The sequence below is a fragment of the Schistocerca cancellata genome, chromosome 2, assembly GCF_023864275.1.
Source record: "Schistocerca cancellata isolate TAMUIC-IGC-003103 chromosome 2, iqSchCanc2.1, whole genome shotgun sequence".
NCBI lineage: Eukaryota > Metazoa > Arthropoda > Insecta > Orthoptera > Acrididae > Schistocerca > Schistocerca cancellata.
The window spans coordinates 846,289,746-846,316,231 of NC_064627.1; the positions used below are offsets into that span (position 1 = coordinate 846,289,746).

Below are 26,486 nucleotides of genomic sequence, written 5' to 3' on the forward strand. Positions count from 1 at the left end.
ATCGCCATTGCTTGGGTAGGCTACCTACTCCTGCTCTGGGGCAACCAGGAGCACAGGCAGTCGTTTGCAGTTTTGTATGTATAGTTGGTATTTTGATAGACCAAGTTGGTTCAAATTTAGTCACCTTCTTCTGTTTATTTTGAGTGTAAATAAATTATTTTCTCCACATTTCCATGACCCAGCCCTTTTGGACCTGTGATTTTCACAGGCTTGAGATTCAGTGACGAAAGTTAGTCTTCTATCTAGAAAAATTTGTGAGTCGCAGATGCGTGTTTATAGGAAGTATTTTCTGGAAAATTATTTTTGCCACAACATTTTTATTTTTAAGGATAATTGAATTCTAATTGAATTTTTGAATCGGACATTACAACTGAAAAGCTGCTACCCACAGTACACGAAAGCAAGGGGGGCTGCATAACTCGCAGGGGCTAGAGGCAGAATATTGATTGTCAATTTCTCAGAAAAACATTAGCTGGTTCTAAAAATTCAAATCGCCAGCATAATCTACGTAACAAATGCTACTCAGAAAAAAATATAGTGAAAAAATTAAAGATCATCTTCTTATTGGAATACTAAATTTTTCTGTTTTTGTTTCTTCATAGTTTCTTAAAATGTTTCAGGAAGGTATATAAGCCTGAAGTTAACGTTCTATAAACATTTTTAAAAATTTTATTCGTTCATATAATTAAAAATTTTCACTCAAAATTCTATGCTGAGCATCCTATGTTAAATTTTTTCTCCACACATGAGTATGTAGGCAATCGTATCATTTGGAACTTTATCATTAAAAGTTGCAATTAATTTCATTGTAGTTTTCTGTATGGCTACCAGATCATTCTCATAGACAGATTTATAACACAGATGGAATAATTTTCAATAAAACTGAATGTAATCACATTACCATCACCAATAAGTTGTGTGACTTTCTTAAAATCAAGGAAAGCATCATAAGCTTTCAAAAATTTATTTGGTGGATCTAGATTCCATAGTTTGTGAGGAAATATTTCATTTCTCCCATTCTTCACATAGGTATTTTGTAATTTAACATGATCAGACAAACTTATTATTTTTTTTCTTTTTGTCTGGAAAACGACGAATATGAAATATGGCATATCAATTTCAAATAATTATAATCGTTAGTGACATCTAGTTCAAAATATCTGATTCCACTTAATCCAGCAATATCCTTCGTTTGTTGTTCAAAGAAATAAATGGGAATATTTGTATTTTTTAATCTTTCTTGCTCTAACTGGAGTGAATACTCTGGTTCATAGCTAACTTCAGGCACATGCATTTCCATCAATTCTACAAACATTTTACCTTCTTTTGGATAAGTATCTCATATTTCAATGCTGCATCATTTTTATCACCCCCTCTAAGAATAATATCTTGAGCACTTTGTCTCCAAGTAAAAATTACTGTTAATGGCCTTCCCAAATCACTTCTTTATAACCTCTGAAAAAACACCAAACCAATTTATTGGAAAAATTACTTCGTTTTTCCTACTTTTAATTATTTCATTATTAATGGTATGACCTTTTATGGTTAACTCATGAACTAGAGTCGAAGTCAATTGAATAAGGATAGATGAAGAAATGCATGGATATTCCATGCTACACATAATATTATTTCCTTTCTTTATTGCGATAACATCAAACAGCTTTGCAACTAAGTTATCAATTAAATTTTTATTGGATTTTCCAGCATATTTTGGACGTCAATCTGTACCATTAGTACCAGTTATACTGAAGTTCATATACATTTCCGATATTTACACTAATCTGTGTTTTTGCTGGGGAGATTTAGGCTAGTTTTAGTCTTCTCATTCACAGGGAACAAGTAAAACTGGCAGCTCTCAACTTTTTTCATCATTTATAAAGATAAAAATTGTTAAGACATTTCTAAAACAGCTGTTAGATAAGCACCATTAAAATCAATCAAACTATCATTCTCATCAGTTACAGTAATTTCTAAACCTTGGATAGGTTCAAACACTGGAATAATGCGGGTCAAAATTTATTTTGCCTCCAAGATCAGCATTCAGTTTAAATAAAGCTATAATATTAGTTTCTCATCGAAAATGCTCAGTATGTTTTACAAACTTTCCAGTGGCTAGACTAAAATTTATGTTAATTATTTCGAATGGAATAGTTTTAGGAACAACATAAGCAACAGTCTTTCCATTATCTTAAACAATTTGGTTGCTAAATTCTTAAAGACTTCCAATACTATGTTTATATCTATATTTAATTTTACATCATTTGCAAAGATTGCTGGCTTCAAAACTTTATCAGTTTTAATGGTTATGTTGGGTTTTCTCAAATGAATCGATTTCTCTATGTTTTTAAACTAAGCTGAATTACAGGAGACTCTATTCTTTCTCAGTCACAATAAAGATATTTATTTTTTGATGTAATATTTGGAGTTAAAAGACAAATAAAAATGAACCAGTGCATCATTACTAATGCTATATAGTATAGGTATGGTTACTCTTTCTTGATAACAGATGATTTGTCACTCAACTGAAACAATATACTGACTTATTAATAAAAATATTAGTAAATAAATGAAAACTGACTGGGAGCTACAAATAAGAATTCCAGAGAAGAAATCAAAATACAAACATGATAAGCTTTTATCAAATGCTATATATTCAGTCATAGGAAAACTACATTAATGATTGACAATTATATTCTTGCTCCAGAATGATTATTTGGGAAATAGTTAATAATTTGTACATTTATTCTAAATGTTTGAATCAACCAAAATATTAGGAATTTATAAAAGTGTGTAAAGAAATTGAATATATGAATAATGAGCAGATTACTGCTTTCATTGAAAATAATGATAAAATTATACCACTAGATAAATGTCAAGATAATTCTGTTGATGTTTCAGATGACTTTGTTATTGGAAATAGAGATGTAATTAGAGAATATTTTACTACAGGTGGAAATAAACCAATAGATTGTTTTTATTTAGTTGAAAGTTAATCAAAAATGCCAAAAAATAGACAGAGATACTTTAATTTTTAAATATTTTCAGACAGGATAACACACATTTAAATCACATCTTCAGAGTTTGTTGATGGTGATTTCGAATTTGACAATTTTAAAGAAATATGTAGTAAATGTTGAAATGAACAATCTTGATTTTTTACAATAGACATAAGTAGGAAACCAGATGAAGGTAAGTTCAGAGATAAAATACAACATTTCATAAATATTAATGAAGAAGGTTAAATATAACATAAACGTTAAACAAGGAGGTTAAAGATAATGTAAGCATTAAACATAACATTGATCATAAACATAACTGTTTAATTTGAACAGTGAACAAGAAACATAAATAATTTCTTAATGTTTTTCATCTCTATGAAATAGAGGAGTAATGTAACAATTGAGAGAGGAATTTACAAAATGGAAAAAACAGTCAAGAACAGAATATGAAAAACATAAAGAAGGTCAACCTATTGTCGGTGTTATTGATCATGTTAAACAAGGCATCGAAGCATTATGTGATAATGTGTTAAAAGGAATTGAAAAAAAATGAGAAATTGAATAAGAAATGGTTCCTTATCACCATTAAGGAAATTATGGTAAATTTCCTATTTCATCAACACTGTCAGAGTCTTCATTTGAGAAAAGTGTATTTCATACTGAAAGTCCATCTGTTTAAAGACGATTACAACTTTAAGAAAAGCCGAAAATATTAGAAGGAAAAGAAAAATAGAAAATGATTTTACCTCTAACTACCTATATTGATCCAACAATAAAGAATTATACTTGTGATCACAATGATAAAGTTTAGGTTTAGGTTTCGGTAATGGTCCACACTATATTGGGGATTCTGAGGTTAAATTTAATGATGATCACATCTTAATCGATGAGAAATGTTATAAAACATCTGATGATTTGATGAAACTCTTGACTGAAAGTAATGTTGGAGATGAATATTAGAAAGACGATTTAGACAACTACAAAGACATTAATTTCGAGAAATGCTATATTTCAAAATAATGATCCTCCTTCGAATAAATGACTATCACATCTTTTTACATATAATAACGTTAAGGATAAAGGTGTCCGACCACCTCAGTATCAATCACTTATAATCAATTAACGTATTTAAGCAGTTTAATACCTAACTTCAGGAAGGGCTTTTGGAAGAAGCTAGGTTTTTATATGAGTGGCGCCTTGACTCAATAACTACACCAAACTGATCACAAACTATAACAAACTGCTTGACTCCCCCCCCCCACCAAAAAAATTTGTTTTCAAATCCATATTTAATTCAAATTAGAGGCACATGGTTAGTTAGTGAGTCAGTCAGATCCATGATAAATCGTAATGATGTAGAACGAGTCATTTTACATTCACATCACAAGTTAAACTGTAAATATGGCTTCATACTGAACATTTCAAATGTTTTTTAATATACAGATTGAGTTATTAATTCTCAACTACTACCTTCTACGCCTGACTATAATAGAAACTTGTCTACAGAATAATGGTAATTTTAGTATTACGTTTTCTGATGTTCCATTCAATTCCGACTGATTCAAAGTTTATTGTTCTGAAATCCACAAATATAAAATATGATGATAAGGATGGAAGCGGGCGAAAACTGGAGCATGCAGGGCGGGACAAAGTCATTAAAGAAGAAGAGTGTCTAGTCGTTCCCACTATGGAAAGACGTAACAGAGGTTGATGTAGCTGATGAAGATTAATGGAAATGTAAGGGACTGGACCACGAAAAGAAGTATCAGTGTCATTTAATAGTTCTTCGAAAAATTTGGGGTGCTATTATATGTGTTCAAGATGTTTTGAAATAGAAAGAATGTAGTGTAGACTGAGGTTGCAATAGATTGCGGAAATTAACCAGTGTACATTGCGATCCAATTTGATGAGTGCTGATGGCAAATTAAATCTCATGGGAAGACTTCATATGGCGAAAATATCAGTGGTAGGTGAGAAACTTCTAATGGTAATACGTTGACACAAATTACTAAGTAGCTGTTTGCTGTTATGTATTACTCTAAAATGTTGTTCGTCAACTCAGTGCCATAACAAAGAACCGATGAAAATGGGACTGGTGATCCAGATGTGTGTAAGGACTTTTTCTCTTACGCTAGGTAAAAATAGCCTAGTCACATGTGAGACTTCTCTTGGAGTGGTATAGATTGCCTCATTTGTTGTGTGTGGAAGTACCATTGGGTCGTTACTTACATTTTGTACTTAATATTTTGTTTAAAATCGAGCCCTATTAATTTTATTCCTTAGGAATTTTCCATTTTTAATAATGAATGTTTCTATAACAATCACCCCTCCTCAAGTTACTGTTACAGTGCCAAAATCAGTGTTCAACATTGAAATCAAGATAAGTATTATCACTCCAAAGAACATAGGGAGAAAAATAATGGAATAAACATTAAACCACATTCAACAAAATGATTTTGTCAGGCCTTTCTCCAGCGAGGCCCACCTGTGAGTGACATTTTTACTTTCAGAACAATGGATCTTCATTTAAACTATAAACACAGCTACGTTATGTATCATTAGTTTGCCTTAGGGCAGCTATTTGATTAAAATGATGGATTTCATATTCTCATCATCATATTAAAGACAGAAATTATAACATTCAAAAGCATTCTGTTTGACTCTCAAAAATATATTGTTGTGGCTGTGTTTCGATGTGCTTGGATGTCAGCATTTGAGAGTGAATGTATAGTTACAGTAGAAGGAATGTGGTAAATCAGGAAGTTCGTTAAATCTCTATGATATTACTGATGTCTATGAGTGACATGCCAACTAGCTACATATAAATACATACAAACATGTATTAAAACTCATTCTATAGATCATGAATACAACATTCGGTAATGATGAGGAACAGTCACTTTAACATAAGTTTTCTGTAGACAAAATAATTATTTTTTTATAGTTACTACTCCATATCTAAAAATTCACCTAATGTAGAAGGAGTTGTAATTTGATAAATTCTTTTAATTTGTTTTTAAATTTTGGTTGGCTATCTGTCAGACTTTTAATGATATTTGGCAAATGACCAAAGATTTTTGTGGCAGCATAATTCACCTCTTTCTGTGTCAAAATCATATTTAACAAGGAGTATTGAAGGTCATCCTTCCTTCTAGTGCTGTAGCTATGCACTTTGCTGTTATTTTTGAACTGGCGTTGGTAATTAATAATAAATTTCAGAAGTGAATATATGTATTGCGAAGATACTGTGAATATTCCAAGTTCCCTAAATAAAATTCTGAAAGGTATTCTTGGGTGGGCTCCAGCTATTATTCTTATTGCACACTTTTTTTGCAATGAATACGTTTTGTCTTGATGATGAATCACCCGAAAATGTCCGCCTGCTTAACTGGGAGGTAACATGCTGTCCTCCTTGCAAGCAGGACTGGACTCGATTCCCATCCAGGTTGGAGACTTTCTCCGCTCATGAACTGGGTGCTGTGTTGTCCTCATCATCATTTTATCCTCATCACTGGTACACAAGTCGCCCAATGTGGCTTCAACTGCAATCGGCGCCCAAACTTCCCTGGTTGGGGCCTCCCAGCCACCAATGAGATACGCTCATTTCCATTTTCCCCAAAATATGATGCTATATGAAAGCAATGAATGGAAATAGGGATAGTAGGGTAATTTATTCGTATGTTTACCAATAAAATTTGCAATAACCCTAACAGCATAAGTATGTGAACCAATGTGTTTCTTCCAATTCAATTTCTCATCAATGCACACTCCCAGAAATTTGTAATATTCTGTCTTAGCAAATGACTTCTGTTCACTGTCTATATTCATGAATGATTTTATGCTATTTAGTAACAAAACTGTATATACTGGGTTTTCTTAAAATTTAGTGAGAGTTCATTTGCAGAGAACCACTTAATTATCTGAAAGACATTATTTACAATTTCCTCAGCTGATTCTTGTTATTGTGTGTCATTATTATACTTGTTTCATCAGCGAAAAGAACTATCTTTACATCTTCATTAATACAGAGTGGCAAGTCACCAATATATATAAAGAACACTAATTAACCCAAAACTAAACTCTGTGGGACACCCTTCTCGATACCTCCCCAGTTAGAGAACTCTGCTGTTTTTCTTCTTTTCTTTTTGCATACATCTGTACTGTTAATTTCAACCTTCTGCACTCTTCCAGTTAAGAATGAATTAAAGTGGCAGTTGACCTTAAATAACGAAACGTGTGAGATCATCCACATGAGTGCTAAAAGGAACGCGTTAAACTTTGGTTACAAGATAAATCAGTCTAATCTATAAGCCGTAAATTCAACTAAATACCTAGGCATTACAATTATGAACATATTAAATTGGAAGGAACATATGGAAAATGTTGTGGGGAAGGCTAACCAAACACTGTGTTTCATTGGCAGGACACTTAGAAAATGTAACAGACCTACTAAGGAGACTGCCTACAGCACACTTGTTCATCTTCTTTTAGGACACTGTTGTGTGGTGTGGGATCCTTACCCGATAGGACTGACTGAGTACATCGAAAAAGTTCAAAGAAAGGCAGCACGTTTTGTATTATCGCGAAATGTGGGAGAGACTATCACAGAAATGGTACAGGATTTTGGATGGACATCATTAAAAGACGCGCGTTTATCGTTGTGATGAAATCTTCTCACGAAATTCCAATCACCAACTTTCTCCTCCGAATGCGAAAATACTTTGTTGACACCGTCTTATGTAGGGAGGAACGATCACAAAGATAAAATAAGGGAAATCAGAGCTCGTACAGAAAGATGTAGGTGTTCATTCTTCCCGCCCTCTATACGAGATTGGAATAATAGAGAATTGCGAAGGTGGTTCAATGAACCCTCTGCCAGGCACTTAAATGTGATTTGCAAAGTATCCATGTAGATGTAGAATCCCTTTGTGCACTGGTCCAGTCATACCACAATACTTAAGTTTATCCAGAAGAGTTTCATGAATCACACAGTATCCCAGTGGGTGATGTTGCGTTATTCAATGCATTTAATATTTGATCAGTGAAAGCATATATAGCATTTTCTGTTGAAAAGCCCTTCTGAAAACTAAATTTACATTTTGTTCATACTTCATTTTTACAGATATGTGATGCTACTCTTAAATATGTTACTTTTTCAAGGATTTCGGATAAAGCTGTCAGAAGTAAGACTGAGTGATAGTTGTTAGCATCAGACCAACCCTCATTTATATGCAGTGGTTTAATAATAAGGTATTTCAGTCTATCTGGAAAAATTCCCTGTTTCAGTGAGCTGAACATAAGTGGCTGAGAATCCTACTTATTTGTTGCTAACTAGCTTTTAGTACTCGGTTACAAATGTCATCAATACCGTGTGAGGTTTTACTTTTGAGTGAAATTCTAATCTTCCTAATTTCAGTAGGAGAGGTGGGTGTAATTTCAGTTTTATGGTATTGCATAAGTATTTTCTCTTCCATCCACTGTTCTGCATTTTTTAATGAACAGCTGGATCCTATTTCCTCTACAACACTTAAAAATGATGATTTAAAATGTTTCCTACCTCTAACTTCTTGTTACGAACTTTTCATTGAACTTGATAGAAGTACAGTCTTCCTGCACTCTCGATTGTCCTGTTCCCCTTTTAACAATATTCCAAATTGTTTTAATTTCATTATCAGATGTGCTAATCCCAGACATAATGGACATACTTTTGGACTTTCTACCAACTTTTATTAATAACTGCAGTCGTTTTTATAATGTTTCACTGTTTCTAGATCATTACTCCTTCTGGCTATAAGATACATTTCACTTTTCTGTTTATAACAGATTTTTATCCCTTTAGTAAGCCATGGCTTTTTAGGTGGTTTCTTGCAATTATATTTCATTGTTTTTGTATGGATACTGTTTTCAAGTGTATTCACAAAGGTATCATAAAATAGATTAAATATATATTAGCATGAGGTTCCTTGGACACCTCATCCCAGTCAAACCGTTGCAGTCTTTCCCTAAAACTTTTAATTGTTAAATCGTTAAATGAATGCACTGTTTTGGAGAATTGTTTACATTACTGTATTGTACTATGTCATACACTGTAACTAGCTGTGCATCATGATCAGACACACCATTCTTAACAAGAAAAGTTAATACTTCACTAAATTTATCTTTGTCTATAAAAACATTGTCTGTCAATGTGCTGCTTTCCTGCACCACCTGAGTAGGAAAATCAGTAACTGACGTCAAATTGAAAGAACCAAGTAGTACTCAAGGTCAAACTTTCTATCCGACTCTTTTATAAAATCTACATTAAAATCCCCACAAACGATAGTTTACTTCCCTCTGTCTGACAGTTAGCGCAACGAAGAACCCAGGTTTTCAAAAATAGCTGAAAATTTCTCAGTGGGGACCTATACAAGGCTACAACTGTAAAATAACCATTAGCTTAAGCTCACAGGCTCTTACTTCTATATATTGCTCTACACAATTTTTTTTAAATATCCAAACTTTTCACACTATGACAGATTTAACACACATGGCAACTCCTCCTTTCTCCATAGTGTCTCTACTTATATGTGCTGAAAGCTTATATCCACCTGCATTTACCACTTCCATACCTGTCGCTATATGATGTTCACACAGGCATAGTACATCTCTTCCACCCCCAGTTTCTAAATCTTCTAAACGAGTAAAAAGCTCATCTACTTTGTTTTATAATCTTCTGATATTCTGATGCAATATACCAACATCATTTTTCACTGTGCCTTTATGAGAATCTTGTGACACACTAACATGTTGTAATGTTTTAACATATCTAGTACCTGCCTGTCTGAGCTTCTCATTAGGTTTAATTTCAATGTTGGATGATTGGACACTGATCTTAGCCTAAAAAGAAAGTACTTCCTTGAGTTTCAGTGCCCCCTTAAAGATTTTGCTATCATCCCAGTCAACTTACCCTTCCCTTCCCTTTGAGATGCAGGCCATGTCTTGAGAAGTCCCAACTAGCAACACCATCAACAGGAACCAAACCTATCACAGACAAAGCAGCCACCCAAAGCATCTGATGTAGCTCCATGTTGACCCTCCTGACAGCCCTGTTCAGTTGGGGCCCATCATACCACTTGAAAGCAGGAATCTATCCAACATCTGTGTGGTTCGTTACAGGTGCTATTTATACCACGTAACACTAAATATTGTAGCGCTGATCCCTATCAATACTGTTTCCAGCTCCAACCCACTACCACAAAATGATCTTGCTTTGTAAAAGCCTTCGACAATGCTCTATATCCTCTGTCACTTGGCCAGGACATGCAATGGGAATACTTGTGACTGGTACCTGTCACCTAATTTTTCCTGCAAGACCTGACCCGGACCTCTTCCATAGCTACTACATAACTGCAGAACTTACTTCTTACTTTCTTCTTTTTTTTTTTTTTTTTTTTTTTTTGAAACATTTGGTTTCATGCTGAAAATCTGTTGAGTGTTTTGAACCTCTTCCTATCTGTTGTTTGTGCCAATGATGAAACTGTCAGATACAGTTCTCTTTCTGTGGCTCCTGTTCCTTGCTACTACTTCCCACCTGTCTTCACCCTTCTCCCCCCTTAACCTTATCAGCTCCTCCCTAGCGCTATCCAGTTCAGCGTTAAGGGTTCTAATCATCCCTTTTTGTTCAGCTATTTTCCTATCCCTTGAACATAGTCTGCAACACCATCGAAGAGACCCATTTACTTCCCCAATTCCCATGCCACTACATTCCCCCAATATGACCATCTGAACAACAGCTGCACAGAACTCCAGAACTAACTTTCCTATGGAAGCTCTAACACTTCTCGCTCATGGTTGTCTACAATATTTTTACAAAATTTATCTAAACAATAAGAGCAATATCCGATTAACTACAGATCATAAGAGATACTAAAGTTATGTGGAACACTAATATACGTGTATATTATTAATATAGTAACGTCATGCACTTAAATCAACGTTAAAAATTAGGTCTAAGATTGCGTATGCACGATTGTAATTTATGCGTTATTATAAGAAATAAAAGATAGAACATAAAACCTTTAATTCTCCGGTTAGATACGGCACTACTAAATATATGTGTAATGAAAACTACCTAAAGTCTTCACTTAATACTTAAGCAAGTCAGTAAACCTACGTCCAAAGTACGCAGAAACTGTGGTGGTTATGTCTTTGTTTTTTCGAGAAATACTTTGAAACGAATAAAATCTTTAATAGATACTATGAAGCAAACTCTGATTACCTTCCATACGGTGTAATATTAACTTAACTCATAGTTATTATAGAATTTACTACTTATCTTCACGAGCTCAATATTCAAGCGTGTGCGGTCTGCGCCAGGGCTGTGCGGTCTGCGCCAGGGGTGCCAACGGCTACCGCCAAGTTATTGCCGTTTTTAATTTCTATTTGTTATTTCAACGCTGCAAATCCCATTTTATGAAATTAAAAAGAAATAATTTTATCTCATGTTTTATTTGCTTCTTTGTACCTTTATTTTTTTCAGGTGGGCTACCGCTGGGAAATTGGCAGCTGTCCTAAATGTACTGACTCACTTTCCAAGACCTCTTCTCACTACCGAGAGAGAAGTAAATGCATCAACTTTTTTACGGAGGTATTGTCTGCAATAGCTGAACGTTCCTCACATATTTTTCCATGTGTTATAAGTTTTGAGTTGAAAGGGTGTCTTCACTGAATAGCACAGCACAGCACAGCACAGTGCAGTATCAGTAGAACTCAGAAAACAAAGCAAAACTGCAAACTAATCTTGTGCGAAGGGACTTCAAAAAGCAATTTGTGAATATAATCCCACGCTGAGATCACTATGCAACAAAAGTGGCGCAATGTCTGGAGGGAGTACATTTTCCGGATTTTTTGCACGCACGATTCAGATGCGGTGCAGCTGAAAGACGTATCTCTGTGTGGGAGTGAAAATGGCGCAGCAACTAGAAGCATACTCCAAAGTTTAAGTACGCACGACGGTATGATTCTTATGGATAAAACTTCCATATCGCAGACAGATTCACTGTCGAACTCTGGCGATGTATTCGCTATATGGATTGCTGGGAACAGCCCTAGTGCAACGGTGTCAACAAAATTTTTGTGCAACGCTGCACAGAAGTGCGTGATGCTGATCAGGAAGGAAGGCTGTCTTCGGTGACCATCGATGGTAACGTCCAAGCATCTGGAAAGTTGAAAGAGCATCTCATGTGAAAAAAAACTTCCAACGATGAAGGCATTCACAGAGCATTTCTCAAATGCCTCGATGACCTAAAAGTAGATCTCTATCGCCGGGGAATTGAAAGATGTGTAAAATGTTCCATCCGTTTGTTACTGAGAGTTGGTGAGCGTGCTGAAAAACATTATCCTGTATCTCTGTCACTTTAAAGTGTACACCACGTACTGCGCCACCATTTAGATACCACTAGCTCTTGGTTGATATACTGTACAAACATCCTCTAGCAGCACTTCCATTCGTAGGTGAAAAGCAACGTCGCACAATATAACTTACTCTTTTAATACCACAATACGTTGTACTGACAAGAACTTGCCACCACTCAACGACGTAATCTGTGTGACTTGAAACAATCGTCTGTACTAACACGACGACGTCATGTATGATTTGATATTCAGCTGCTTACGTTATAAATCACAGTATAGCTCGCTACCACGTCACTATGTACAAAAGGATGGTCACAATAACACTTTTGTGGTATAATGGGGTCGGTAGTAGCTGTCTGCATAATAATTAGAACAACACATCTAACTATCAGGTTTCACTAGTTTCGAAAGATTAACTACCACCAAAGCTAGTATCAGTCATCACAAAAATATTAAATGCGAGAGTCTACTGGGAGTAGGAGTGATATATTTACTTAAACAGTAACGGAAACCTATAGCGAAGCTTACTCTGTGCACTCTGAAAACACAACTAAACACTTTCGCGACAGTTTTGGTACCGGAAACGACAGCTTTCGTATGTAACTGATGAATAAGTCACGTAGATCCGTTGTCCTTTGTAGTTGCTCCTCTTTTAAATCTTCAACTAATAACCGTATGCACAAGTAATTAGTGTAAACGTTATAATTTTTTTCCAACATTTCAGAACACGTTCAAAAGCCAAAGATACAATTTAATAATGTTTATCTTTCGTTGCCAATCACCGATAACCTCTATAAGTAGCTCCTTGTTAGAAAAATGTTCTTGACGCTACTGAAATTCTGTCGTATTAAACTATTTCGTAAATCTCAACCTTTCAAAATTAAGTAGAATAACTCTTCCTTTATAATTAATGATTTTTCAATAAAAGATAAACTTGCTTTCCCTGTCTATGTAAATGTTAATAATCTTTCTATTTGTTGAAAGTTATTAACTGAAAAATACTATTGCTTCTCTTTAGCACTGGATTTCTTTGAACTTTGCTTTCACCGATATGCCAGTCTTTTACTTTATTCGCCTTTGGATTTACTTTGTTACGATAAGATTTATTCGAGGTATTCGTCTGCTTTGAAATAAACTTTTGAATAATTTTCTTGTAATAATTTAGGGATAAAGGACAAGTCGAGTAGTGACTTTTTCAGTTTAAAACGGTTAATTCTTTATTTTCTGCCTTTAGCTCTTTTACACGTATAAGTCAGCAGTTTACTTTTCGAGCGATAGTTCTCTATTCAAAACCCCACTACGAGTAAATGTATTTAAAAAAAAATGAAATAAAAGACCTGAGTGCCCTCTGCCTTCTTCGAGACAGAATTGGCGTGTTTTCTAATAAATGGTCATTGATTTGCTGTCTAGAGACAGGGGGAGAAGGTATCTGTTTCTCTATAAGCTCCCGATTGTTTCTCAATAAATAATTACTGCGTAGGACAACCGTTCTCTTTAATATAATTTACACATTCAGTGCTTCCAACGAGATTTCCGGAATTTATCATATTACGACACTCACGCCGAACTCACACCATAAAATCTAACAAAATATAGTTAAGTCATTGTCCTCAGTGCTCGCGTACAGTTATACAATCACAATAATGCAATGCAACGCTACTACCCTTAGTACGTACTTTAATACTCAACCACAAAACAACTAAATGACTTCGGTGAACCCGTTTTTTCGCATAAACCATTCAACGGAATATTTCCCAAAAGGACTGAAACACAGTTCGCGTGCAAACGCGTGACAATGGAGCAGCATAACGCACCATTAATCATAAACAGGAGAAACTAATCTCACACTTCAATAAATCGGAGCTTTCCTCGAAAAATACTTAGAAACTGAATTCAAATTCTAAAAGGATAAACCAAGAACCCATTCTTTGCGAACAAATATATCACGCTAATTCTTTCTTTAGCAATAGGTGGTTCCCTCTTAGCAGTCACCGGCAAGGGTTTCTAGTCGCCGGCTGCATCGTATATTGCAGCGTAAAAATATAACTCTAAACAATTCGTTTTGAATAATAAATAGAAAGATAGATAGATTTGGTCATTGTTTTAGATCTAGTGGTACATGATCTTTTCTTTAGAACTTACTCCGTGGAATAATACTGAAGAAAAAGAGTCACAGTATTAAGGAGGAGTTGAGCGACGTAAAATAAAGTTGGCAGGCTTGTTTCTAGACCATGAAGGTGATGTCCAATCAAAGTGGCTCAAGGATCGCCTGTATGACGATGCAAATCAGTTTTGCTTTAAATACACGCTGTAACGGTCGTGAGCTTTAGTTACTTTTAAGATTGAATGTGGTGACGTGATGTTTGTCAAAAAGACGTCACTACGAGTTTGAACTAGGTCGTGTAAAAGGGCTACGAAAAGCTGGATGTTCCTTCTACGATTCTGCAGAAAGATTTGGCAGGAATGTAGCCTGTAACATTATGTGATTGCCTTAACATTTTAAATCATTCACTAATCGAGCAGTCGCTCGGCAACAATTACAGTTAGCAAATAATGTTGTGAGAATGTAAAAGGTGAACGACCTGTGACGTATCGGGTTAATTGTAAAAGCGCCGTCAGAGATGCACTGAGTTACTGACTTTGAAAACCGCGGCGCGAAAAACGGACAGAAGAAGAACACTTTTACACATTCTTTTGATGTACGAGATATTCTCGATGAACAGTTAACCCAATTACTCATTCTTCTCTTGTCTCCTGTAACTTGTGTCGGACGCGCATGTCTCGCCGCCGTATTACTATTGTTAAAAATAATATTATTTTAGTGTAAAGGAAAAGTGCAATACTGCATAGCAGTAGATTTATTGTGCGACGTGTATGTGGAAACGTCAAAGGAATTATTTTCATTACGAGAAGAGAAGTGCCAGTCAAAACGGCATCCATGTTAAATTCTTCATTGCAGTGTAAGTTCATCTATTAACTGCCATAAATTCAGAGTGAAATGGTACTGGCGTATGGACTATTTATTTAGTATAAAATCTATGTCTCACTCCTTCATGAAGTTATTTAATTTTCTTTATGTTTCTGCCAAATAGAGAGTTCACAGTCACGAATTCTTTCGTCGAAATCGGACGGAAGTTGCATGCGGCGAAATATTTTCTCCTCGCCATATTCTACTGGTAAATTCTTGATAAACTACGGTCCCTTAGGAAATTCATGTTGAGCTATCCAAAAATAATTATATTTTGAATAGGCATTTACTCTCCTCTGCAATGCAACTTCCGACTGATCAGACGATCCAAGAAGAAACAGCCGCACACGGTCGGCGTTCGCAAATATATTTCCACCGCTGATTATAGCTATACGTTACAGCACAAAAGTAAACATATTCTTGCAATTGGCGACTACGAACGGGGACATTTATAAATGTATGTTTATGTATACACATTATGTAAACATATCGTTATAAGCCATTGTACATGATCGCTGCAGCGTTAACCACGGGAATGTACGAACGCTAGAAGACTGGGCTCCGAGAAGCGAGGTGGCATTACCGAGAGTGAAGACCATTTTGTTCGGCGTATAGTTGTGGCGCATCACACTGCTTGTACAGCAGCAATTTGAACAGCAGTTTGCTCCAGTGTCACAGAGAACTCTTACAAATCGGAGCTCCGAGCCAGACGCCCTGTAGCGTGCATTCTACTGACCCTAAACCACCTGTATATGCAATGAATGCTCACTGGGAGGGGGAGGGGGGTAAGGTGGAGATGTGTTGTGTTTTCTGGTAGGAGCTGGTCCTGCCTCTGCCCCAGTGATGGCCGTGTGTTAGTTAGGAGGAGGATAGTTGAGGGCCTGCAGCCAACCTGTCTGCATGCTAGACAATCAAGCTGCACTGGGAGTTACGGTCTAGAGGGCCGATTTCGTATGAAAAAAAATCAGAAGCACTCTCGTGTTCATCCCATGTACCTTGACTGCAAATTTGTAAGTCAGTCTGGTAATTTGACCCGCTGCCATTATGAAACGTCCCCATAGAAAAATTTATACGTGACTGTGTTTAAACCGACACACAATATTTTTTTTAGCGCAACGCAATCTGACTTTCAATAATCCCTACAAAACAATGGCCCTGACTAACATTAACCTATACCTTTCACAAATCACTTACCTCACAAAAATCTTCGTTACTCGAACTACTGCAATACAGCGAGCGCCACTACTGCCAGCTAAATAAATGATTCAAACTACTGAAGGCACTAACTACTGATAGGTATAGTTAGCAAATGAAAGATTTTAATAGAGAACAAACAATGTATTTACCTTAATAGTCATAATATATATAGCAGTTCATGACATCCATTCTGTACTCAAAATTCCGCCATTTCTCTCCCCACATCCACCACTGCTTGCGGCTCACCTCCAACTGCGCAACGCTACGCGCTGTTCACATCCAGCTGCCCAACACTACAATGGCAGACAACAATGCAAACTAGCCACAGACTGCACACAGCACAGCCAGTAATTTTCATACAGAGCGCTACGTGGCGTTACCAATATAAAAACCTGAACAGCCTACTTACACCATTCATGAACAGCATTTCAGAGAGTGTTTTCCAACAGGATAACGCTCTTCCACGTACCGCTGTTGTTATCCAGCGTGATCTGCGGAGTGTCGACATGTTGTCTCGTCCTGATCGATCGTCATATCTGTCTCCAGTCGAGCATATACAGGACAGGACATCATCGGACGACAATTTCAGGATCATTCACAAACAGTATTAATCGTCCCTGCATTGACCAACCAAGTGCAACAGGCATGGAACTCCATCCCACAAACTGGTATCCGGTACCTGTACGACACAATGCATGAACGTCTGCATGCTTGCATTCAACATTCTGGCGGCTACACCAGTTATCAAAGTACCAGCATTCCACGTTTGTAATGGTTTATCTCGCGTTTACATTAACCTGTGATCTTGGAATGTTAATCACTGAAATATGTTATATAGACAAACGTATTCCCGAAATTTCGTTACTCCACATTATTTTTTGATATTTCCAGTTTTTTACCATCAGTGTATGTTCAGGTACCCGTATGCCATCTTGATATCCTGGTCTTACTTTATGCTGTGGCCATAAATCGCTTACCCTTAGCCCGCCGTTTCTGTTTCAGTAAAAATGCTGCCAGGATGTGAATAACGTTGATATGGCTCAACAGTCGCCAAATATGACCTTATATTTCATTCTTATTTGAAGTTCCCCTCTAGGCAGCCTGATTTAGATTTGCCTTGGTTTCCTTAAATGAAATGAGCAGTGGGACGATTTATCAAAAGTATATAGCTCCTTACTTCCCTAGCCCCTTATAGTTGAAGTAGTTATTCGAACCGGACATGAACGGCGTGATGCCCTTTGTATAATTCCCACTTTTTCTTTAGTCAGATATTTACTAACGCAAATAACACGCTTAACTTGTCCTGTAGAAACATGTACGGAATGGGCCTAAAGCCTCTACCTTCTGTAACCTAATTGGGTATAAAACAAACAACATTGAATTCTGGAATAACTGAAGGCTTTATTGAAGCAACAGAATTATTTGGAACATTTTTTCTCGGATTATTTTCCAAGTTTGTTGGTACATGTCGTCAGACTGGCTGGGAGCTTAAGCATACCTGTTTACACAGCCGTTTATTAGGTTCGTCACCCAATGATAGCCCGCCTGACCTGTGACAGTCCACTGCAGATCCTTACAAAACATCTTCACAACATGCTATAATCAACCAAGAACAATGTCAGTGACGTTAGATTTAACAGCAGTTCTCTCTGGTGTTTGAATCAATGGAAATGAAGTCATTAGCTTCTTGACAGAGCGTAGGAGAACGATAGAACGATGTGGGAGACCCGCACCGCCGTACTAGGCAAAGTCCTAAAGGAGGTGGTTTGCCGTTGCCTTCCTCCGACTGTAATGTGGATAAATGATGATGATGAAGACGACACAACAACACCCAGTCATCTCGGGGCAAGTGAAAATCCCTGACTACGCCGGGAATCGAACCCGGGACCCCGTGCTCGGGAAGCGAGAACGCTACCGCGAGATCACGAGCTGAGGACTTTTTTAATCAATAGATATGTGAAAATTTTATAGCGATGCACCGTAATATATGCATTTGTAATTATCACAACCAAACAAGATTATCTGAATGTTTTCAATCTGTTACGATGGTCCTCCCTAGCGTATAGTAATTTTCCATCAGCATCAATCCATAAATATAGGTTTTGATTGTATCTATGAACCATTTGGATTTAGATCATGTTAATGAAGTGGGAGAACACGTTACTGACAAAAATATTGACCAGTTCAGCCCTTCCTTAAACCAGTATTGAAATGGTTGTTAAAGGCAGGCGTATATTTAATTCCAGAGCGTTGGGTGGCTAAGGAGTTCGGTTCAGTACCTACAACACACAGAATACATACAACACTTCTTTACACTTCCCACCTGCTGGAACGTTTTCATACTTAGCTATATCTAAATAACAAACAGGTGCTACATTCAGCATTAGGAAGAGAGCAACTTAGAGTTAGTATGGCCCTCTGCAACGAAAACTAAAAATTAAATACAACGGACCCCAATCGTGGTGCGGAAAACTCTGTATATTACTCTCAAACATGCCAGTTTACCTTCATCCAAGATTTTCTTTTATTACGCAAAATTAGTTGAAAATAAGATTAATGCATGTAGACGCATTTATTACCTAGATTTCTACCTATCAAGTTTGAAAAACTGATCGGATGTAATGATTTAATAATGTTTACTCTAAATTTAGAATTACCACCAAGCGAATTTATCTGTATCAAGCTGAAAAGGCAACCAGTTGCACTTAAATACTTTCATTCATGGCTGTTAATACCATAATTTACCTTGTTAAATAAAGGACAGGTTGACACTGTCGATGGACATGACTATGTTTCTTGATGTCGTTGATTAGTAGTCAATTATTTTTTTTTCAAAAAGGCAAAGGAGACAACATCACAAATTTCTCTAGGTAATGTTGAAACATAGAAGTACTGAAAACATACCAATTTTACTGTTCAAAATTTATGAATTAGAACAGTTGCACTGAGATGACTCTTTCTCCCTATACACTGTTAATTACGAGCGTACGTAAAAGTTCTTGCCCTGTAGCAGTTGAGCAGTCATTATCTGTGGTGATGAATAGGTTACATAGGTTCTTCACGTCTCGGATATTGTGGGTAGATATTACTCACAATGACACCATCCACATCCGTTATTCTTCATGAACTGTTGGTACGTTAACCTCACGGTCATATGTGCTTGCATCTACGACAAATACTTTTTAGAGATTTCGAAAAGTCTTTTCACACCACTTCTTCACACAATTTTATCAAAATTCAATCGCACTTTAACGAACGTTTTAACTGTGCACTTGACAGCGTCATCGGCACAGTAATACTCCACTGCCTACAAGCCAGTCTCACTCTGACCAGATTAAGCGCACTAGGCTCGTGCAAAATAACGCGCCAGAGGAAAAGACAACATAGTTCTCCAGCTTACGTGTATGATTATTGCACAAGTGAATTTCACATAGTAAACTTTCCCTAGGAGTCGAATAATCATTTATAGTTAACAACATATTTTACATGGTTTATCACTTGTTAACATATGCACGTAAATAAACATTCAGGTATTTAAGATCGAAGACAATATCGTACTTGTACAAGGTTCTTTCACAAGTTAGTACAGATTATGATAACATCGGCATTTTGTAAGATATAACATAATCATGAACATTTTTAAAATTTCATGGTGTACTAATATTTTTTACCGCCGGTTATCTTCTCTTTTGTATCATCATACAGTATGGCAACACCTTCGAAACCTCAGAAGCTGACTGTGTTGTTCTTTCAGATGTTATGGGTTAGAAATGCTAGAGACTGAGACTCTTGTTTATTACCACTTAAGGTATACGGTAGGTCTTCTGTCAATCCTTCTTTCTTCCTGTCCTTTTTCTCCTGTTGTCTAGATTATTTTAATTGCATATGTCACGTACAACATATTAAAATTATATTCTGTACATGTTTGCCATCATTATGTTATTCTTGTTTATGTGCTTGTCTCTCTTTGTGTTTATTCTGTTTCACAGAGTTTATGTCCTTAAACTGTGACTTTCGTTTGCTTACAGATGATTTTTTCATGTCATTCCTACTCCAGATTTTATTTGCAATTTCTTCCATCTGTCTGTTTCCCTCTCTGTTTGTGTATTTGTTGCTACTCACTTAGACATTAATTCCATGTACACAGTGCGTTCGAAAAGTTTTGTCACAGTCCTCTCTACTTTTTTTATTTTTTGCAGGAGGAGAACGAAATTTTTGTGAACATACTTGGAACATTTAGCTATACATTGAGACTGCTCAGTGTAGCCTCCATCAGCTGTGAATCATCTGGCCCAACGTTCTTTCCATGATGCAAATGCACTTTGGTAAAGTTCTTGGGATTAACTTTTACACTATCGCTTGACACAGGAAATAAGGTCTTTCTCACTATCAAATGTTTTACCGCGTAGATGGGCCTTCAGACGACCAAAGAGGTAAAAGTCAGACGGATCCAAGTCCGGACTGTAGGTAGGATGAGGAACAATTTTCAAACCCATTTTCCTGATTTTCTCCTGCGTCATAAGGGCTGCATGGGGTTTGGCATTGTCATAGTGTAGACTGATGAGCTGACTCTGAAGCTGTGGTTTGTTGGTCTTCATGGCTCATCGCAGCTTGTCCAATGACAAACAGTACAGTTCCAGTTAACTGTGGATCCCGGTTCCAAAAAGTCAATGTAAATGATACCACACTCATCCCAGAAGAAGAAGGCCATCACCTTTCGGCCTGCTGTTCGTGAAGGTCTAGGTTTCTTCTTCCGAGGGGAACCCGGATGTTGCCACTCCATGGATTGAGTTTTGCTCTCAGGTTCGGTAACGACGCCGTCAAAATACTGTTTCCACTCTTCAGTAAAGGTCTTCATGAGACCCTCCCACATATTTCCCTTATCGTTTTCATTTCTCTGGTCAATAATCTAGGCACCCAACGTGCACAGATTTTTCGGTACCCTAGTGACTGTACCAGTGATACCACACTACCCAGTGGCAAACGAGTCATTTCAGCAAGCTGTCGTGTCGTCACATATCTGTTATTTTGGATGATTTGATCAATGGTCTCCTTATTCACATCACTCACTGCCGTCGATGGTCTACCGCATCGTGGATTGTCCAGTAAAGAGAAATCACCTTCTTTAAACCTCTGCAACCACCGCCGGATACTGCTGCGATCCACTGTGCCCTCCCCATAAACAGGGAGCAATTTCCTGTGAATCGATGTGGCAGAGTCATCGCCGGTCTTGAAGAGGAACTTCATCAGCGACCATTGTCGCAAGCTGACATCTACTTCACGCTCCATTATGGCTCACCTGTAAATAAAAGAAAATACTTTTATACACCAACTTATAGCTAAATGTTCCACGTATGTGCGCAAAATATTTCATTCTTCTCCTGCATAAAATAAAAAAATTAGAGACGACTGCGCAAAACTTTTTGAACGCCCTTTGTACTGTTATGCAATATTCTATACTGTGTGTACTGCTACACTGCAAGAGGAAATTGTAACTGTTTGCATAGTTTAATCCCAGTATGTATACTTTCCGGTTTTAATAGTATTTAGAACCTTAAGAAGAGTGCATTTGCCACAGCATCTAACCTTTAATGTAAGGTCTGGCACCACTATATATTTTTTCTCTGATTATAGTGTTTGAAATTTTTGTTACGTATGCAGAGAGACTGGATGGTAGACTTCCCTTTCCCTTCAGAAAGGGCATGTCTCAGGCCTGCTGCTAGTGGAACCAACTAGAGACAATACTCATAGCTTTTCGAACAAAATATTCTTTCAGCAGTGACGAAAACAGGGTAAATTGGAATGAAAGGAGGAGAAGAGGAAGGAAAGTATCGGGATGGTGGGATGTGGATGAATAGGTCTGTGAAACGATGTTGAAGGAGTACCACCTGTTACGAGACGGAAGTTCCGTCTCCGACTTTTCATGGTTTTTGGTAGGTGAGTCCCGCTTAATCTAAGAAATGAACGCCCACCCTACACTATTTACAAACTACACCAACAATTTTCTCCTCTCCTCCTCAAGAAGAAATGTATGGTTCTGAGGGCTACGAGTGTTTTTTTCTGCTTTAAGTGCTTCTTTCTGCAATACTGGGTGATGGGATGTAAGTACTCCCCAGCCTTTTGTTTCTGTAAATGAAAACGAGGAAAGGAAGCCACTCAGGTACCTAACTAGTAGGTGACTGATGTGTGAGATACAGAAACATGCAACAGTGATAGCACACAAATGCCACTAGCTTATGAGATCCTCTAGCGTAAATATGCACTCTCACAGATACACAACAGACCACACGGACTCACAATGACGTCCACCCGTAGCAGTGTTCTTTTCTTTATCTTTGTTATTTTAGTTTAATGGCGTGTGTGTTAGTGCAAGAGCTCTCTGTGTCACAGTGCTATAATTCCAGTTGCATAAGATCCGATCCTATATACTTCCTGGGATTTATTCACTCGGTTTCGGCTTTTCTCGCCCCAGAAAATGGTTTCTGCACTTGAAAAATATCAAATAGTGTCACGGTATGTAATATATGCTAAAGTGTAGGACACGCTATAATTGGTTGGGTAAGCCAGTTCGAAGTTCAGAAGGAGGCAAGGGCACATATCTTTCAATATGACCGTGTCCATCAGAATTCGGTGGGATTACAAGTAACCTTTGAATTCAGACAGCTTTATTTTTTATCCCTTTATTTCGTATTTGGAGGGCCTAAGTAATATTCGTGGCTATAAAATCTCACATTTATCTAGATGCAGTAAAACTTGGAGGGGGGGGGTTCTGTGATAACACACAGATGGTTTTATGAATGCATAGGATGAGCTAGCAGTTTCAATATTGTATAACCACAAAAAATGACATGAGTCATAGTGCATTGGCACATATTTTAATTTTTTGTGTTTTCAGTATTTTTAAGCTTTGCTACAAATATTCATTTGTTGTCCAAGATAATGACATTTTAAGGTCTATCTGTTCACTTAAGGCGGTATTCACCGTAAGTCATCAAACTATTTATGTACTTGTTTTCTTTCTTTTTCTGAGACATGTCTAGTTGAAGTAACTTCATGAATGTTTTCTTTCAGGTGTTTGGTTATATGCCGCTCGTTTCTACACAATTAAGGGCTGACTCAGTTTTATTCCAGACAAAAGTTCCTCAGGGTGTATGCTTCAATTCCATTTAAAATCCAAACTGTGCTTGGAGCACGAACCATTCACAGTCAGTGAGCGTGGACTTTGGGGTAACAGCTGACTAATGTTGATGCTCAAATGAAATGGCGGTACGGCACTATCAGACAGAGGACCCCATCTGGTGTTCTTCGGACACCTTTTGCAAGTCTTCTATATTTGACGCCACTTCGATGATTTGCGCCTCGGTTAAGATGATGAAATGATGGTGAAGATAAATTCTCCGACCAGACTGAGAATTGAACTTGGAACCCACTGATCTGGAGGCAGCAACTCTATTTCACACGTGCTGCAGACATTCCCGATGTTGTCTCGGAGTGAGAGAAGAGACGTAAAGGAAAGAAGTGCACCATTCTTCGTCACAGCAATGACTGTGGCTTCATATATCCCAAAGAGGATAACTTCACTTCATATAATCAATATTATTATTGAAATAATGAAGCTGTACTATTAATAAATTGCAGCTCAGTTCTGTGAGCAATTAAATAAGACGCATAAGTACTCAAATAACAATTCTTCATTGGTGCATACTGTATTTCAATTTTTATGTTTGTTAATATTTTGTACTTGTATATATAAAAGTGCCTGTTTCCTGCATCCTGCGCCCGTACCTACAATTTTTCCATATGAATCTGTGTATAGTTGTGAGTGTTCTGCATATACGAAGACAATGTCATTCATAATTTTTCCTTATATACGAACATAATATTAGTATAAGTAAATCAAGATGAAACAGTATAAGAGTTTTTCAAAAGTTTTTATTTATCGAAGCCATTCAAGTTTTTCACTTCCATGTACAGCCTTTTTATGTTTAAGAGCGCCTACGTGCATATCGATGGTAATAGACTAAATAGTTTTTATTACTTATGTGCTTAAAATATAACAAAAGACCTGTCAATGTGTTTGTATTACATAAAACTATATGTAGAATTGTCATTAGAAATAGTGTACTTCTCTTTTTTTCAGATAATATTGATTTGAATAGCTTGAAATCTGGCAACACAAGCACCAATGAATATGTCATTCTGTGTTATTTTCGAGCACTTGTTGTTCTTCCAAGTCAGTAATTTATTAGAGAACTAAAGTGTACAGAGGAAGTATCATATATTTATCGATTTTGAATAACAATACTACTTTATTACATTCCTTATTCACAATTTGTTTAAAGTTTTGGAAAAATAACCAGTACTGCCATTTTCCTATAAAACATTCCTGCATGAAGAAAATTATATGCTTTTCAGGTATAAAGAGGAACACTAATAGTCAACTTATCATCCAACATCACCTTTGCTTTTAAGTTCCTTGAATGTTCCATCTTTCACTTATTATTATAACTAAAAACGTCTGCATTCAGCACAAAATGTGCATGACAGTAATATGCATCTTCTAATGATCGTAAGTAACTGTTGTTGTTTAGTGGATCGAATACTTGGGTATCACAGAGGTGGAAAGAGTTCAATTGTTCATACCGGAATGGAATTTTTTACCAACACATCGCATCGAGTTTTGGCAATTCGAACTACCATTCGTCATCCTCCTCGCATTGCAGCTATTGCTTAGCATCCGTCAGCTAATCACAGCAGAAACCAACACACGATGAAATCAAATGGTTCAAATGGCTCTGAGCACTATGGGACTTAACTGCTGTGGTCATCAGTCCCCCAGAACTTAGAACTACTTAAACCTAACTAACCTAAGGACATCACACACATCCATGCCCGTGGCAGGACTCGAACCTGCGACCGTAGCGGTCGCGCGGTTCCAGACTGAAGCGCCTAGAACCGCATGGCCACAACGGCCGGCCGACGAAATCAATCAGGATCAGAATAAAGAGAGGAAATGAGCTGCCCCACATTTGTAACGCTCTCGTGTAGCAGTATGCTGCGTGATGCTTCCGTAGCGCTGGAAGAGCATCACTGGCCCTGTAGATTAAAATGTCGGGCTAATAACATACAAATCTTGGGTTTGATTCCTTCAAGGGCGATTGCAAGTTCTCAGTTCAAAAAGGAAAGGCTGACTGCGACTGGCAAGAGTGGTGGCCTAGATATCATCGTTTGGTGTAGAGGCTAAAAGAGGGTCCGAGGTCGACTTGTAACGACAGGCTTCAGCATTCACTCGCTTACTGCCATTTCTCGTTGAAGCCATCAGATCTCATCAGATCCCCAAATATAAGCAACTTGGTCAGTATTCGGGTGGGTGACCGCCTCGGAACGCAGGGTTCCGTTCGCGTTTCAGATTTTCTCTTCGGCTGCGACGCTGCAGCACGTTCTATTCAAGGGCACCGGCAACAAATCTGCCTCTCTGCGCACTCGTATGTCCCCTCACAAAGCCTCAGGCCGACTTGCAAGCGTCCGCTCTCGCTTCAGCCAGGATCAAGTGAAGGCTGGGGACACGTTACAGGCTGGCCTACAAGGAGAAAGGAGCAAAAGGAAAATTAAATTTAAGGACATGTGAGAGATATACGCATGAGGGAATGTAGTGGAAGGATGTGGGTGGTCATGAATCGAGCCCCCTCAGCTGCTTTGAAGGCAACTTTGCTGACCATTGCACCATCACCGCACAGCTATTTTCGGCCATGTCGCGTTGTGTCTGCTTGCCGCTTGCCCACAGCGGAAGAGGTAGGCGAACACATCCAAAAGCATTTAGACGGCGTCTCCACGCACGTTTCTCCTCCTTTGACAAAAGTCGTCGCTGGCGCCACGAACGAGAGGACTCCGAGGATCGAGTTCGGGCGACATCAAGAAGCACAAAGGAG

General features: G+C 37.4%; 1 protein-coding gene across 1 annotated transcript in view; it reads left to right on the forward strand.

Annotated features, from left to right (window-relative positions):
- Positions 1-24,733, forward strand: part of LOC126159238 (exostosin-3-like) — a 300,080-nt gene extending 275,347 nt beyond the window's left edge. The window contains exons 11-12 of the mRNA XM_049916501.1: positions 11,518-11,625; positions 23,629-24,733. Coding sequence (XP_049772458.1) covers positions 11,518-11,625; positions 23,629-23,727 — 207 coding nt within the window. The 3' untranslated portion in view covers positions 23,728-24,733. The remainder of the gene's footprint in view (positions 1-11,517; positions 11,626-23,628) is intronic.
- The last annotated feature ends 1,753 nt before the right edge of the window (positions 24,734-26,486 follow it).